Source organism: Cajanus cajan, chromosome 5, assembly GCF_000230855.2.
Source record: "Cajanus cajan strain Asha chromosome 5, NIPB_CcT2T_4, whole genome shotgun sequence".
NCBI classification, from domain to species: Eukaryota; Viridiplantae; Streptophyta; class Magnoliopsida; order Fabales; family Fabaceae; genus Cajanus; species Cajanus cajan.
Window position 1 is genome coordinate 21,240,857 of NC_138521.1, and position 15,881 is coordinate 21,256,737.

General features: G+C 29.9%; 1 protein-coding gene across 3 annotated transcripts; it reads left to right on the forward strand.

Moving 5' to 3' along the window:
• Nucleotides 1-1,635: 1,635 nt before the first annotated feature.
• Nucleotides 1,636-12,735, forward strand: LOC109798522 (serine acetyltransferase 4). 3 transcript variants are annotated; one of them, XM_083075078.1, is made up of 9 exons: nucleotides 1,636-2,126; nucleotides 4,310-4,507; nucleotides 4,861-4,920; nucleotides 5,382-5,477; nucleotides 5,579-5,603; nucleotides 5,783-5,877; nucleotides 6,519-6,685; nucleotides 6,795-6,868; nucleotides 11,196-12,735. In XM_083075078.1, exons 1-9 carry the CDS (start codon nucleotides 1,899-1,901, stop codon nucleotides 11,252-11,254), a joined length of 1,002 nt encoding a protein of 333 aa, XP_082931204.1. In that variant the 5' UTR covers nucleotides 1,636-1,898; the 3' UTR covers nucleotides 11,255-12,735. The 3 variants fall into 3 exon arrangements, with proteins under 3 accessions (XP_082931204.1, XP_082931205.1, XP_020214431.1); XM_020358842.3 differs by lacking the exon at nucleotides 11,196-12,735 and adding an exon at nucleotides 6,982-7,487 and having other exon boundaries at nucleotides 1,649-2,126; XM_083075079.1 differs by lacking the exon at nucleotides 4,310-4,507 and having other exon boundaries at nucleotides 1,647-2,126.
• The last annotated feature ends 3,146 nt before the right edge of the window (nucleotides 12,736-15,881 follow it).

Below are 15,881 nucleotides of genomic sequence, written 5' to 3' on the forward strand. Positions count from 1 at the left end.
TAAATTTAGGTCCTCATGCTTCTATTTACTCCAACCTAACAGTGATAATGAATCAAATTAACTCAAAAATAAATAAAAACATGATTTGATAATTAACTCATTAGATTTACTTCATGAATCAAATAAGTTGAACTTGAACTAAAGATTGAACTTGGTAAATAAATTAATCAAACTTAGGTTGCATATAGTTTGACTCGCTTAGTTCATGAATTGACTTAACATATAAATATATAATTTATATAATTAACTTTCTATTTAATTTTACCTTATTAAAATTTGAAATAACTTTCAAAACTTAGTTATAAGTTAATAATAATAATAATAATAATAATAATAATAATAATAATAATAAAAGAAATAAATACTCTAAAATTTCATGGTTATAGATTGAAGGTTCTATTATTTTATGTAAGGTGCAGTAATTTTAATCTATATGGACTTTAATTGTAATTGTGTCTCATTAAAATCTTACCTTGTAATCTTGCAAAGTTAAGTTAATAGAATGAGTTATATTTTGTCTTCTAAAACAATTATTTTATCTAAAATCTATTATTAAATTAAAAATTTGAAGTGTATAAGATCAAAAATGAAAATTAAGCCTTAATTCATGTGATTTTAGCTAATAAATTTGAACCAAATTGAGTTTTAATTAAAAAAAAAGATTTGTTAAATTTGAGTCGAGTTAAAAGTTGAACCAAATATTATCAAATTAAGATAAATTAACTTAATTCAATTCGACACATTTTCAGTTCTGCTTTAAATGGTTCTTTAAACTACTAGAGTATCCTTGACGGTTTTAATAGATTGTTTTAATCATTATTTGTTTTAAAGTTTTTAATGAAAACAAATAGTTCGAATATCATAGCATTGAATGATTCAAAATTAATTCTATTTCCAAATTAAATGAGTTTTTCTTTATTATCCAGCCAAAAGAAATCCTAAAAGGATAATTTCTTTTTCGTTATCATATGTATTAGTATTATAGTAATCTGCAGGTAACCTATACACAAAATTTCTTTAAAAAAAATAATTAATGATAGAAAATGTCATAATATAACTTTCTTCAACTTTAATCCATATTCTCCTTCCTTATCGATTGCTTTCATTCTTCTTTCAATTAAATTATTTCACTTTTATATTCGTTTCCTTATCAAACACGATCGCATTGTCCAAGCATAAAAAATAAGGGTAAGATATATATACACACCAAATCCATCTTAAAAATATCTCAAGAGAAAACAAATATATATATATATATATATATATATATATATATATATATATATATATATATATATATATAAGGGAGCAATTATTTCTGCATAAAGACTAAATGATCATATTCAATGTGACACTACAATTTATACAGGTTAATATCAATATTAAATTATTCCTATTCAAATTTTACGTATTAAAAAAAATAAAGTGGCACCGATTGATTTTAAACTCAAATCCCACTTTCACTATAGTGCCGTTCTTACCAATGTTCTTTACTTCATAAAATACGATTCCACTGATGATACGTGACAAATAATAAAAAAATATAAAATCAGAAAGTTATGCATGAACAAGAACAAGAGGTAATCTAACTCCACAGCCTACCTTTTTGAATTCGTGAATCGAAATTGGAAAGGGGTTAAAAGTTAAAACACGAAATAAGGACAAGCTGTGGCATATCCTGGACCATTGAAAATGGCACTTCTGGTTGCATGTTCACTTTCAATCTTCCCACCCTTTCCATCGTTCATTATAAATAATTGTTGCACTTTGTTTCTGATAGCAAACACAACACCACTATTACAACTATAATTATAACGGCTCAATAGATAGCACACACACCAAGCTGTACTCAACTAAAACCACACCACTTCCATTTTTCTCTTATCTCTTCTATAACTATGGCTCATCTGAGCCACAAGACCTTGGTTTCACTTATGTCTGAACATGAAGCTGAGGAAGGCCAATCCAATATTCTTGGTTCCTTTTCTTCTTGGCCTCATCGTTTGGAGAAAGCTTTCCCCGTTTATGCCATGGGAATTCCCAACCCTGCGTTGGATTCTTCACTTCACAATTCGGAATGTCTTGATCCTATCTGGGACGCTATCAGAAAAGAAGCTAAGTTAGAGGTACACATCAAAGTGTAATTTTTTTCTTTCTTTGCTCTTTTATGCATTATGTTCCGTCACCTTTATGTTAGGATATAATCAAAGACTCACATCATTCAAACATAAAGATGAATATATATATATTTGTCTCCATTGGTTAGAGACCTTTTAAATGATGGGTACTAAAAACAAAATCATAAGTACTTAAGTATAAAGTGTACATTATCTTACCAATGTAAAAATATGTATGTGTGAGAACTCCTCGTGCACAACAAGTAATATCAAAACTGATATTATGATCAATTGATCACCAACTCGATCAGTATGATAGCAAGTAGATCCAAGTATAGGATTTCATGATCAAGAGTTTTCTCGATAATAGGGAGGGTTAAGATATGTGTATCAAGAGTTTTCTTAATAATATGAAGGGTTAGGATATGTGTTCTACTATCGTAAGTTAACAATGGAATAATGGTGCAAACACTTAAAGCGTGACTATGTTCTATGAGACCACCATCAAATATACCCGTGAAATAATCTATAGGGATAAATCATGGTTCTTTGTTTGAGGAGAGGGCATGAGTTTATATGCACACATGTCTTCATTGGTTAAAAGGTAAAATTATGAAAACTTATGCCTAAAGTGGACAATTTCTATACTAATATGGAGACATGTGTTTTTCTTTTAACAACAAAGAAATTTTATTAATAAAAGAAGATAAAGGGGTACTTGCTCTTACAAATCTATGATTGAGATATGATGATATAGTTCTATCCTCTCCTTCAAAAGTTGACTTCCCTTGCAAATTGCTAGTTACATATATATAGAAAATAAAACCCAACTTGGCTACCCTTCTATTTATGAAAACCAAATGCTAGATAGCATAAAACTATCCTATGCAAGGAGGTATGTGTGGGGACCGTATGCGCAACACTTTGGTGGCATTAGTGGGAAATGGAAACAATGAGAATAGATGTGTGACAACACAGAACAATTAATATAATGATTCTATATGAAGACACAGTGGTGTGAAATGATTGAGAAAAATATGATAAAAAATTAGTTAGAGTAGTTTGGACTTTCGACACATAACTGAAACCACGAGCCAAGAGTTTGATTGTATGATTTAGATGTGAAAAGGAGAAAAGGAAAATAAAGAACATTGATGGAACTTGTTAAGATAAATCTCATATCATGAATAATAATTCGGAAGATTTAATTTTTGGCAAAATCAACTTTATCCGTGACTAATAATCCTGGAAAACCTAACTGGTCACATCTTTAATAAAAAAAATTATAATCACATTTTTTCATTTACAATACTTGAATTAATTGGAGACTTTTTTTTTTTTTAAGAAAATTGAATCAAGTTCCAGTCAGACCAACGACTTATTAGTCAAAAATTTATTGTTTGTGTGCATATTGGATACTGAGAATTGGTGTGGATTATTGAGAAGTTCATGAATTGTTTGTTTTGTTCTTATTTACAGAGTGTATACTTTATTAATCATTTGATAAAATATGCATTTAGATGTTTATTCCTCTCATAATGTTAAAATAATGTTTAATAGTAAAAATTATAGTTTATAAATATATAAATTAGTCTTTCATTGTTAACTTTAAGACATGGTTTTAAATTGCGGTTGCGGTCGCGGTTGCGGTCGCGGTTACAGTTACTGTGGTTGCGGGTATTGCGGGTATTGCGATGCGGATTGCGGTTGTTGCGGTGTGAGATTATTAATTATTTTCACTAAATATAAAAAATTTATAATTATCAATATATATTTTATTTTTAAGGATTTATACATTTTAATTCCTTTTTTTAAAATATTCTATTATTTTAATGAATAATTTAATTTATTTTAAAATTATAGTATCAATTTATCGTATTGCGGATGTATTGCGGTACATTGCAGATGTGTTGCGGACGCAACACCGTTTACGTTGCGGAAAAATGTGTGATTTCCAGTATCATCGCAATTGCGGTCCGATGCCGTTGCGGACAAGGCCGCAACAACAATATTGCGGCCGCAACACGTGTTGTGGTCCGCAATTTAAAACCATGCTTTAAGATATGGATGAACTATGTCCATAAAAGAAAATGCTTATCGATCGATTTTGCTTAATTGCATATTTGATCAGTCGTGGGAACATTTATATGTTTCATATATATGCATCATGATATACCAGTATTTGTGTACAGGCAGAAAAGGAGCCAATTTTAAGTAGCTTCTTCTATTCCTCTATTCTGTCTCATAATTGCTTGGAGAAAGCATTGGCTTTTGCTCTTGCTAACCGTCTCCAAAAGCCTACTCTTTTGGCAACTCAGTTGATGGATACATTTTTTAATGTCATGAAGCAAGATAAAGGTATCCAGCAATCGATTCGATTGGATATCCAGGTGAATTAATGTTCTTTGTACTATTAGTAGTAAGACAAAGACACTCCGTACTTAAATTAGTACACTGTATTAAAAAAAATATTTTTATAAATAATTACTCACAAATAATTTCATTTTAAAAGCAAAAAGGATAGTATGAAAGTGATTTTAAGGAGTTGTAGAAAATAAATAAAGAGTAAATAACGGTTCAAATAAAAATAAAAATCACATGTAGTTATCAAAATGTGTATCCCTGTATAATATGTATTGATGTATAAATATAGGATTAGTATATGATGTTCATTTCGTGTATGATGGAATTTGGATTCTGTAGTGATCGAATTCAATTCATGTTGGTACTATTTTCTCACCAGGCATTTAAAGATCGGGATCCTGCATGTTTGTCATATTGCTCAGCACTTTTATATATGAAGGTATATGCAGTTTCGTTTTGGTTAAATTATATATTTTTTCTCTGTTTGTTTTTAAAATTTAATTTCGTGTTCATTGATTGTATATTTTTAAATATTAAACTATTTAAAAATAGTTAGATTAAATTAAATCATAAAAATAAATAGAAAATTCAAAATATAATTTAACCTTCTTATTTTTCATCAAGTTTCAAGTAGTATGCACTTGACTAGCGTTATTATGTGTTTTGATTAAATCCTATAGTATAAATGTTTGTTTTAAATCCCAAGTACTATAGCATGAGGGTGGTATTACCGTATTAGTCAATATTTCTGCATCATCTAATGGTACTGATTTGTTCATTATGCTGAAGCATTAGATTGAATAGCATGGTGCTTTTATGGAACATTCAATACATTTTCTTCTATAATTTGTGCATCTTCTCCAACATTTTCCTTTGTTCATGGGATTTATTCTCTGACAGGGTTTCCAGTCTTTGCAAGTATATCGAGTAGCCCATGCTTTGTGGGGCCAGGGACGTAAAATTTTGGCCTTAGCTTTGCAAAGTCGAATTAGTGAGGTAGCCTTTGCCTGTTGGTAAAAAATGGAGAAATATTACATAAGGGTATTTCATATTAATTCTTTTGCTGATGATCCAACCCCTTATTTTCTCTACTGCAGGTTTTTGGAGTTGATATACATCCCGGTATGTTAGGTTAATCTTTGAATGCAAATATAGAAATACTTTAGTAAGAATGATTTGACATTTTAACATTTAAAGGGACAATGTTCTTTAAGGTTCCCATCTCTCTTATATTCAAGATATTGAAAGCATTATGGTCACTTGTATCATTAAACTTTACATTTTTATGGTTTGTTATATAGCTGCGAAAATTGGGGATGGAATTTTAGTAGATCATGGGACAGGTGTTGTTATTGGTGAAACTGCTACTATTGGAAACAGGGTTTCATTGATGCAAGTGAGTGATCTTTCTTCATTATGTTTTCTTTGGTTATCTTTGGCTAGTTCTTTTCTCAAATTCAATTCAATTACAAATTCAGTTTTTGGTGGCCTTTGCTGTGAAGCATGTATGAATACAATTATATACTTGGAACAATTTTTGAAAGCTTTAGCCCTCCTCTCAAGAAATTACATGCTTCAAAAATCCTTTCAAAAAATTCATTTGTCAGAATTTCTAATAGAACAAACTCCATTTGATAGAGTAAAATGTCCGTAATTCTTTAAATATGTTATCATTAAATTAATCGCCTAAAAATTTTATGAGAAAATCTTTAAAAGATTATCTTGTGACGATTTAAAGTATTTTTAAGTATCAATAAAATATGACATAATTAGTAGATAATTTTATTCTTTAACATATGATCAAAGATTTAATTCTTGTTGGGTGGTCCAACATTTTAAGCACTATGAATATATGGTTTCAATCTATTACATTTGACACATTGTTGAGGTTCTTAATTTATGAAAGAAAAAAAAAAGTTGATAAAACTCTTATGTTGCATGGAGATTGAATGGAATTAAAGATACACAGTAGTACCTGATCATACAATAAATTTTCATACTAACTATGCTAATTCAATGATATATTTGATTTGACAGGGTGTAACCTTGGGTGGCACAGGAAAGGAAACAGGTAATCGGCATCCCAAAGTTGCTGAAGGTGTGCTAATTGGAGCTCATGCATCTATACTTGGGAATATAAGAATTGGCGAATGTGTGATGATAGCTGCTGGCTCCCTTGTGTTACAAGAGGTCTCTCCTCACAGGTAAGTGTAAATTAACTTTTAACAAAGTTTTTATTTAACAATGTTTCTAGTACTTGCAACTTGTACCAAGATATGTATTGTAATAAAGGGAATGTTTCTTCTGTTAAAGCATTGTGGCTGGTGTACCAGCAAAGGTTATTGGAAGAGTACATGACCACTATCCATCCTTAACCATGCAGCAAGGTAATTAAGCAACCATTAGAGCATGCATTGCCGTTGAAACTTGAAAAATCCTTTCTTTTACTATTTGAGAGAATTTTTATTGAAGGTGTTAACATTTTGAAATGAATGGACAGATGAAACCACAGAAAATGACTACATAAATTGAGGTTCTGAAAAAGGAAAAATAAAAATAGAGACAAGTGAAGAGAAGTGCAAATAGCAATTCATATTAGTTGAGTAAACACGTGTCGCTGCGTCCATCTCAGATTGGTGTACTTGAGATTTTTTACTGAAAATCTCAAGCTTCAATAAGTGCTTCGTACACTTAATAATTTTGGAGCACAACTCAAAGTCATGGAAGTCTCAAACATACTCAACCTTTCCATTCTTGAAGGATACATCACCCTCTTAATAAGTTTCAGTGAAGAAAGTGTTTGAAGTTTGAACTCTCAAACTCAAATAGTAGAAATTTGGAGTCTAGTAGTATAAATAAGTAGGCTCACTTTTTCTCAAAACCAGAGAATAATTGATTAGAATGATCGAATGATGAAGCTCAACAGATCCTATGTAGATGTTTCATCAGTTGAAATATATCTGCCAAGTATACGTATTAAATGAAAAACCAGAATAATTGATAGAACGATTGCGATCCATTGGTTGCAAAATCGTCAATTTTTTTTTATAAAGATAAAAAAAATTAAAAAATTTAGGAGGAGCCAAACACTTTGAATTTATAATAGTTATACGTAAATAGAATATTAGAAGCAAGTTATGTGTAATTATATTTTATTTTATTTTTTTTAGAATTATTTTGATTTTTTTAATCTCTTAAAATGTTACTTTTACTTTAAGATCATTTTCAATTTTGCAACACGATATTGAATCAATTTTTGATTAGTTTAATACATGAAAATTGTAATATTAAATTCAATAATATGTATGAAATTTTATAATATTTGAATACAAAAGAGTTATAAACATAGTAAAAATCTTATGAAAAATATATTTCACGAACAATTAGAAAATAATATAAAATTAAATTATTGTTAACTTTTTGGACTAATTTATATGTGAGTTTCAGCATATTTAAAACATTTTTTATTTGAACTCCAATTGCATCAACAGTTTTTATAAAAGTGGAATTAATGACACAAATAAATGATTCTTAAATTTAAGAGATAAAAACACATAAAAAAACAAAATAAATTTAAAAAATAAGATACAAAACCAAAAATATAATTTAATATAAAATATATAACCAGTTAAAATAATTGATTATATATTTTTTTTTTCCAAAATCTTTGTTATTTTTATGTGATCTTCTCATGGTCTCTATTAATACAACAAAATAATATATTAATTTAAACCTAAAGAGAGCATTTTGGAAGCAAAAGTTCCATCACTTTCTCTCTACTTTTACTTCTAAAATATTCTTTCAACCTTTTAAGTGTTTGGTATGGAAAAGAAATATAAAAGATAAAAAATACAATAAAATAAAATGATTAATTAATTATTTGATAGAAGATAAAAAAAATGAATGAATGAAAAAACATAAAAAATTAGATCAAATTAATTATATTTTTAGTAATTTATCTTATTTCTAAAACTTATTTAGTTTCATATCTTTTAAAATATTTATTTTATTATTTATCTCTTAATTTTGAGTCGATTTTATTGTTTTGAAATAATAATTATTTTCACTTTTGAAACACAATTTTAAATTATTATTTTGAAAGGACCAAATCAATTAAAATATAAAAGATAAATGATCAACATGAAATTCATGTTAACAAATAAAAGAACAAAATAAATCTAAAAACTAAGATAAATTACCAAAAATATAATTTAGTCAAAGAATTATATTAATAAAATAACATAAGTATTCTAAAGTAGAAAAAAGTATAATAAAAGAGATTTAGCTCATCTAAAAGTGAAGGGGTGTACTAAAATAAAGTACATGCACAATTATTAATTATAATATTCACCTTCATTTTTTAATCAATGATTATTATTAATATTTATAATATTTATTTTTAATTTTAAATATTTCTAATATTTTTAGATTATAACATATATATTTATTCATATACTCGTAACGTATGGATTAATATCTAGTTACATACCTTAAAAAGAAAGAAAAGTCCCGCTCCGGATAGTGTGTACTCCATTTCATCTTCTACCGTCGATGTCAATTTACTCCTATTTTATTCCCTCAGTATCGGTTACTCGGATAAAAAATGATATACTCATTATTCTTATTTCTTTTGTATATAGAAATCTTAAATTACAATCATTTTGTAGAAAAATGTACATAAGAATATAAGATATATTCTTTAGTACTAATTATAAAAAAATAATAATAATAATAAAGTCACTTTATTTATTTTTTTTTTTTTTATAATCTACATGATTCATATAATATATAAAAATCAATAATTAATAATTAATTTATACTCAAAATATATTAATTACTCATTTTCTTTTATATATTTGTAAAATCTATTAATGAAATACATATTTGAGCTACATGCACCGAATACATTTATTATTTATTAATAATACAAGCCACATTTATTGATGAAAAAAAATTCTAAAATGTAATGTTTTTATGTAAAATTACTACCTGAATGAAATAATTCAAAGAGCTTTAAAATAAAATTTAAATGTGACATTATTAAATATTAACTAAAATTAGCTAATTTAACTATTTTTATTGTTTGATTTAGGATTGGAGACGCCATGTCATTTGGTTAGCTCTCCTCTATAAATTTCACTTAAATTTTTAAATATACATACATTGCATGGAAATTGAAAACCTTGCTTATTTACTTAGGGAAATTGTGTACATTTTTCGTTAATTATTTTATGAAATAATTAATCGTTAATCAAATGAACACAAAATAGGAGTAGAAACTAAAATCATATTTTTAATCGGCTAATAATTGATTGTTTCAAACAAGTAATTGAATATATGACTTCTAGAATTTAATCTCGATCAAATTTTCAAACCAATTTGTTTCTACAATATTTCAAAACATTGTATTACAAACATTTCACATCCTATGTGAATGCACAATGCACATGTCTCACTTCTCTTATTCTGTAAGAGGCATTTAGGCTGTCAAAGTATAACATCAATATTAACAACTATTACATTTTGCACATATTATAATATTAAATATATATATATATATATATATATATATATATATAAATTAAAAAAAATTATAATAATTAGTAATTAATATTATATTTCAACAATAGTATAATTATTATAAATTTTTTAATTTATATATATATATATCAAATATTTTTATCCAAATTAATTACTAAAATATTTTTTCCATTTAATTTTGATATATATATATATATATATATATATATATATATATATATATATTCCGTCAATGTATAAAAATAATATCTTTTAACGAAATAATAGTTTCTCAAAACTCCCTCTAAATAAATCGAAATAAAAGGAAGAAAATAAATATTATGTATGCATTATATTATTATAAAAAAAACAAATACTTTTAATAATTAAAACAAACAAATATATCAAAATTCTTATTAAATATAAAATTTGTTATTTATTAATAATTAATAATTATTAATTATTATTATTATTATTAATTACTAATTATTTATCGTTCCAAAATTATTAAATTGTCCTAATGAAACTAAATAAAATAAAACTAAAGAAAACAAAGTAACAGAGAAATAAACTTAGAATAATATCATTAGAATAATGCTGAAGGAATCTTCTTCTTTTTGTTTTTACATATCTCAACATTTTTTTACCATAAAGAAATACTATTTTTATTGTTATAAATTTAATAATACTTTTAATAATTTTGAAATTGGAGGGTGATGAGTTTATGTTGAAATGTATGTTTTGTCTATTTTTATGAGCTATATCATATATAAATATAATTAAAAAATAATTTGTATAATTAATATAATTTTGATTAATAAATATATTTTATCTATAAATTTAATAACTTTTCTGCAATTATTTTAATTTAATATTTAATATAACATTTATTTTTCATTTTTAAATATTTCTAATATTTTAAATTATAATATATATATATATATATATATATATATATATATATATATTTGTTCATATGCCCGTAACGTACGGGTCAATATTTGTTAGTGTCAATTACGTGATCTCTGTTAATTACGTGATCTTAGGAGTTAATTACTCCTTGATTCTCTCAATTAGTTTCTGAATTTAATCTTTTCCTATTATTGTGATTGATTCGGTTGTATTGGATAATACAATCACATGTATATAAGTAACTTGAATTAATTTGAATAATAAGGGGTTTTTTTTTTCCAGAATTGACATGGTATCAAGAGCGGTTAATACTAAGGCTGGGTTCTGAATCAAAAGCTTAAATGGCAGACGAGAGCACGAGGAATGAACTTAAGGCATCCTCTAACATCTTAGAGGACCTCGTGCAGTCTCTAGCTACTACCATGGCTAAAGTCTTGGCATCGCAAACCAATTCACAAGAGTCAGGCAGCAACACAATTAACATAAAACTCGATGGATCCAATTATGATATATGGTCTTAGGTGGTCGAACTTCACCTCTTTGGGAAGGACAAACTGAGATACATAAATGGAGATGTCAGGAATCTACTGTGACAGATTCTATATATCGACGGTAGAAAATGGAGAATGCCAATGTTAAAAGCTTGATCTTGAACTCTTTAGTCCAAAGTTAGTGGGAAACTTCATACAATTCTCTACTGCAAAACAAGTGTGGAATGCTATCGCTACCACCTATTTTGATAGTAGTGACTCCTCTTAGATTTATGATCTCATTAGGAAAGTCAATAGCATGAAACAAGTTGGTGGAACGCTGGAGGCTTATTATAATTCTCTTCAAGGATTATGGAGAGAAATAGATTTTTGGAGACCAAATCCAATGGTATGTGCTCATGTTAAAGATTTATTGCAGGAAAATCGTGTTTATACGTTTCTTAATGGTCTAGATGATCGTTTGGATCGTGTAAGGGGAGATGTGTTGCAGATGAAGCCATTCACATATCTTGAACATGCGTATAGTTATGTTAGAAGGGAGGACACACAATAGAGTGTGATGCTCTCAGGCACTGATGTTGGATCATCTACAACAATGGCTACAAAAGGAAGCTTAAGGAATAGTGGTAAGTTTACCAAGAAGCAATCAAATACTAAAGGCGGGTGTACCCATTCATGGAACAAAAAGCACACCAAGGAGACATGCTTCAAGATACATGGCTACCCAGACTGGTGGCATGAACTTCAATCTAAGAAACAAAAGGAAGGAGGGATAGTGAAGGTCTCTTTAATACATATTGAGCCTCAATTATCTCTTGTTACTCAGGTTGAATCTTCCTCAATTAGCACCTATGATGATGGTAACATATACTTTACATACTTGTCTTCTAATAATGGTAATAATGGAGGGTGGATCATAAACTCGGGTGCTACCGATCATATGACATATTGTGCTGGTGATTTAGTAGAGAAATCACTACCTAGACAATCCTGTATCATAAATGCCAATTGAGAATCATACCAGTGACAGGAGCAGGGACAAATATCCTCACAAAAGAGATCAATGGGCATGGTACTAAGAGGGGAGGACTCTACTACATGGAAGATATGAGTTCTAGTAGAGTGAACAACGTGGGAAAGGCTAGCGACAACAAAGAAGGAGAGATTCAGGTTTGGCATGCATGTATGGGTCAACTATCCTTTTTTTAGATGAAGCATGTACTTCCAAAACTCTTTGCTGGTGTAGATTTTAGTAATTTAACATGTGACACTTGTATAGTTGCAAAAAGTCATCATGTACCTTTTCCCACACATTTGAATAAAATTAATACTCCTTTTGATTTGATATATACTGATGTTTGGCAGCCATCATCTTTGTCGTCTTTAGTTGGTCATCGGTGGTTTGTGACCTTTATCGATAATTGCACGCGTGTTACTTGGCTATATTTTCTTAAGCATAAAAATGAGGTTTTTGATATACTTAAAACTTTCCATGGTATAATTCAAACACAATTCAACACTTATATTCGTGTTCTTCATTCAGATAACGGAGGTGAATATGTTAATTATCAATTTTGGCCTTTTTTAATACTCATAGGATTATACATGAGACCTCTTGTCCTAACACACCTCAATAGAACGATGTTGCCGAACGAAAGAATCGACATATCCTAGAAACAACAAGAGCCTTGCTCATAGGTGCTCATATGCCATCAAAATATTGGGAAGAAGCTATTGGGACTTCTATTTATCTCATGAATCGTATGTCGTCTAGAACTCTTGACTTTAAGATTCCCTTTGAAACCTTGAACAAATACTTCTCAATCTCTCCCATTCACTACTTCCTGCCAAGATTTTTGGATGTGTGGTCTTTGCACATCTTCCTCGGCATCTACGTTCCAAGTTAGATCCATGTGTTGTTAAATGTGTGTTTTTGGGTTACGGGACACACACCAAAGGTTATCGTTGTTTTGACCCAAATAACCATCAAACATATGTTTGTTAAGTCAGACGAAGAAACTCCCAACAAGATTTTGAGTGAGACAAATATAATACATATTGTTATATCTAACTAGTGTGTTAGTGTTTTAGAAAAACAAAAGAACAGTTAAAATGAACAACAAGCATATACATCAGACGATACAAGACGACAAACGAAAGGCCAACACAAGCATCCCACAAGCCAAATCAAGAACAAGACAAAAGTGCTTCAAGCATAACCTAAAGCGAAACATAAAGACTTAGATGAAAATTGGTCAAAGATAATTTGAAAGTCTGACCATATACAAGTTGATCAGACGAAGGAAAAGTCAATGCGTTAATAACAAATTCTCAAACAAAGGTCAAGGCTTGAGCTACATATAAACTACCAGACGTAGACGAAAGTTGTCACGCAACCACCTGAGGAATCAAGTTTCAAAGGACAATTTGAATATCTTCCACACTCACAAGAGAACACACGAAGTCATCAAAATTGTGAGAAGAAAAGAAGAAAGAAGAAAAGTAAGCACAAAACGTCAAATCCAGAGTGTGTCTGAAAAAGGACACCTACCTTTCTGATAAAGATAACATCTCTATAGCTAATCCCTAGGATTTTGTGAAAGTTAGCATCTGCAGATTCAAAACAGTATACGCATTGTTCATAAACAGGAAACAACATTTAATGCAAGATCAAGTGCATTAAATGAAAGGATCAAATTAGTCATGAACGACTATATCAGATTCAATGGACAAATGCAACGGGAAAATTTTATAGGCCTATAAATATGCAAGAACCTCAAATCAAATTTTTTTTTCGGGGGAAAAAAAGGGGTAAAGAGCAACGAAAGAATGACTATAGGCATTGCCCTGGGCTTGTAACGTTAAGCACCAAAAGTACTATCAAGCCTAAAAGAAAAACAGAGAAATCAGAGATCGATTCTTCATAGTCAAATCTACAATGTATCATTGTATTCATCTCTATAGTCTAAGGTGTTCCAAGTGTAGACCCCTAAAATTGTCCGGGTCGGAAATAAGACTCAAAGACTCTCGAAGACCAAAGGAAAGTCAGCCGGAAGGACTCCTGGAAGACCCTAGGATGATTCTTTGTAGGTCTAGAAGTCTTAGAGTAGCTTAGAATAAGGGTGTGCGAGGATTGGAGCTCAATACACCCTCCTAGAGGTTCAGTACGGCCGTACTGAGCCATTTGAACTGCAATACGGCCGTAGTGAACTTAATACGGCCGTACTGAAGTTTTTGAACTTCAGTACAGCCGTACTGTAGTTCAAAAACCCAGTACGGGCCGTATTGACCTCCCAGGCCGTATTGCGCCTCAATCCTATAAATAGGACATCATTTGCACGTCATTCCACACTTTTTCCACACTTCTGGACCCTCGTGCTGAGTATTCTTGGGTTTTTGAGCCATTCTCTGCCCTAGAAATCTCTCCGAGAGCTGATCCGACGAAGTTCTTGAGTCATGAGCCATTAGCTTGAGACTCGAACAAGTCGAAGGGAAATCTCTTTGATTTCCGTAGTAAAAATTATTTTTAGGGAAAGGAGCGAGCGGACGTGTAGTGGGAAGGAGCGCCAAAAAGCCTCCTAAACTTCGTTTTGAATATATAAAAGCCCGCTTCGAAGGTTTCTTTCCAAATCCTTTCTTTTACTGCTTTTATTTATTGCTTTTTGATTGTTGCATTGCATGTTTAGAGTTTTCATCATGTAAATATTTTACTTATAATCGTTTCTAATAAATGGGGGTAATTTAGTAACTTTACGCTATTATTTATGAAATAATCTGTCATAGGGAACCCGAAAGGGGCGTTGTGGGGTGCTAACACCTTCCTCACACGTAACCGACTCCCTTACCCAACTCTGGTTGTAATGGCCGAAGTTGATTTGCGAAAATCAATTGCCTTATATCTTTTTCCAATGTTTTGAGTAAAACATTGGTGGCGACTCCAAGAACCCCTTCTTTTTGCGAAAACCACTAATCCATGGAGGGTCCCGCTTGGGATTAACATGGATTTGTGAGAGTCATTTAAAGAAAATTGTTAGCTCGATGAGGTCTCAGTTTGAGAATAAGTCGTTCTAACAATCCACCATTTTTCAAAACTTAAAAAGAGTCTAACCATCGTCGCGAATGCCAATGTCCGTTTCGGCGGGTGGCGACACAAGTGTTTCTTAGGAACGAGACCTTAGTGAGTGTTGTAATCTTATGTATCCTTTTTGTAAAGAGTAACTCACACAATCAGAATCTCTATAGGACTAAGGTAGTGAAACCTTAGAGAATGTAGATCATATATGTATCCTCTCTATGAGAGTAAACCAAACACTCAAACCTGATTATACGTCTATCACTTGTAAAATCTGAAGAGGCTAAGAAAAGAATACTTGTAAATCCTGGAGAGGCTAGTCAAAAAATACTTAATACTAGCCAGAAGTGGCTGATAAGAATATACTAGCATCGACGAGTGAAGCCGATGGGCTAGGAGGTGGTC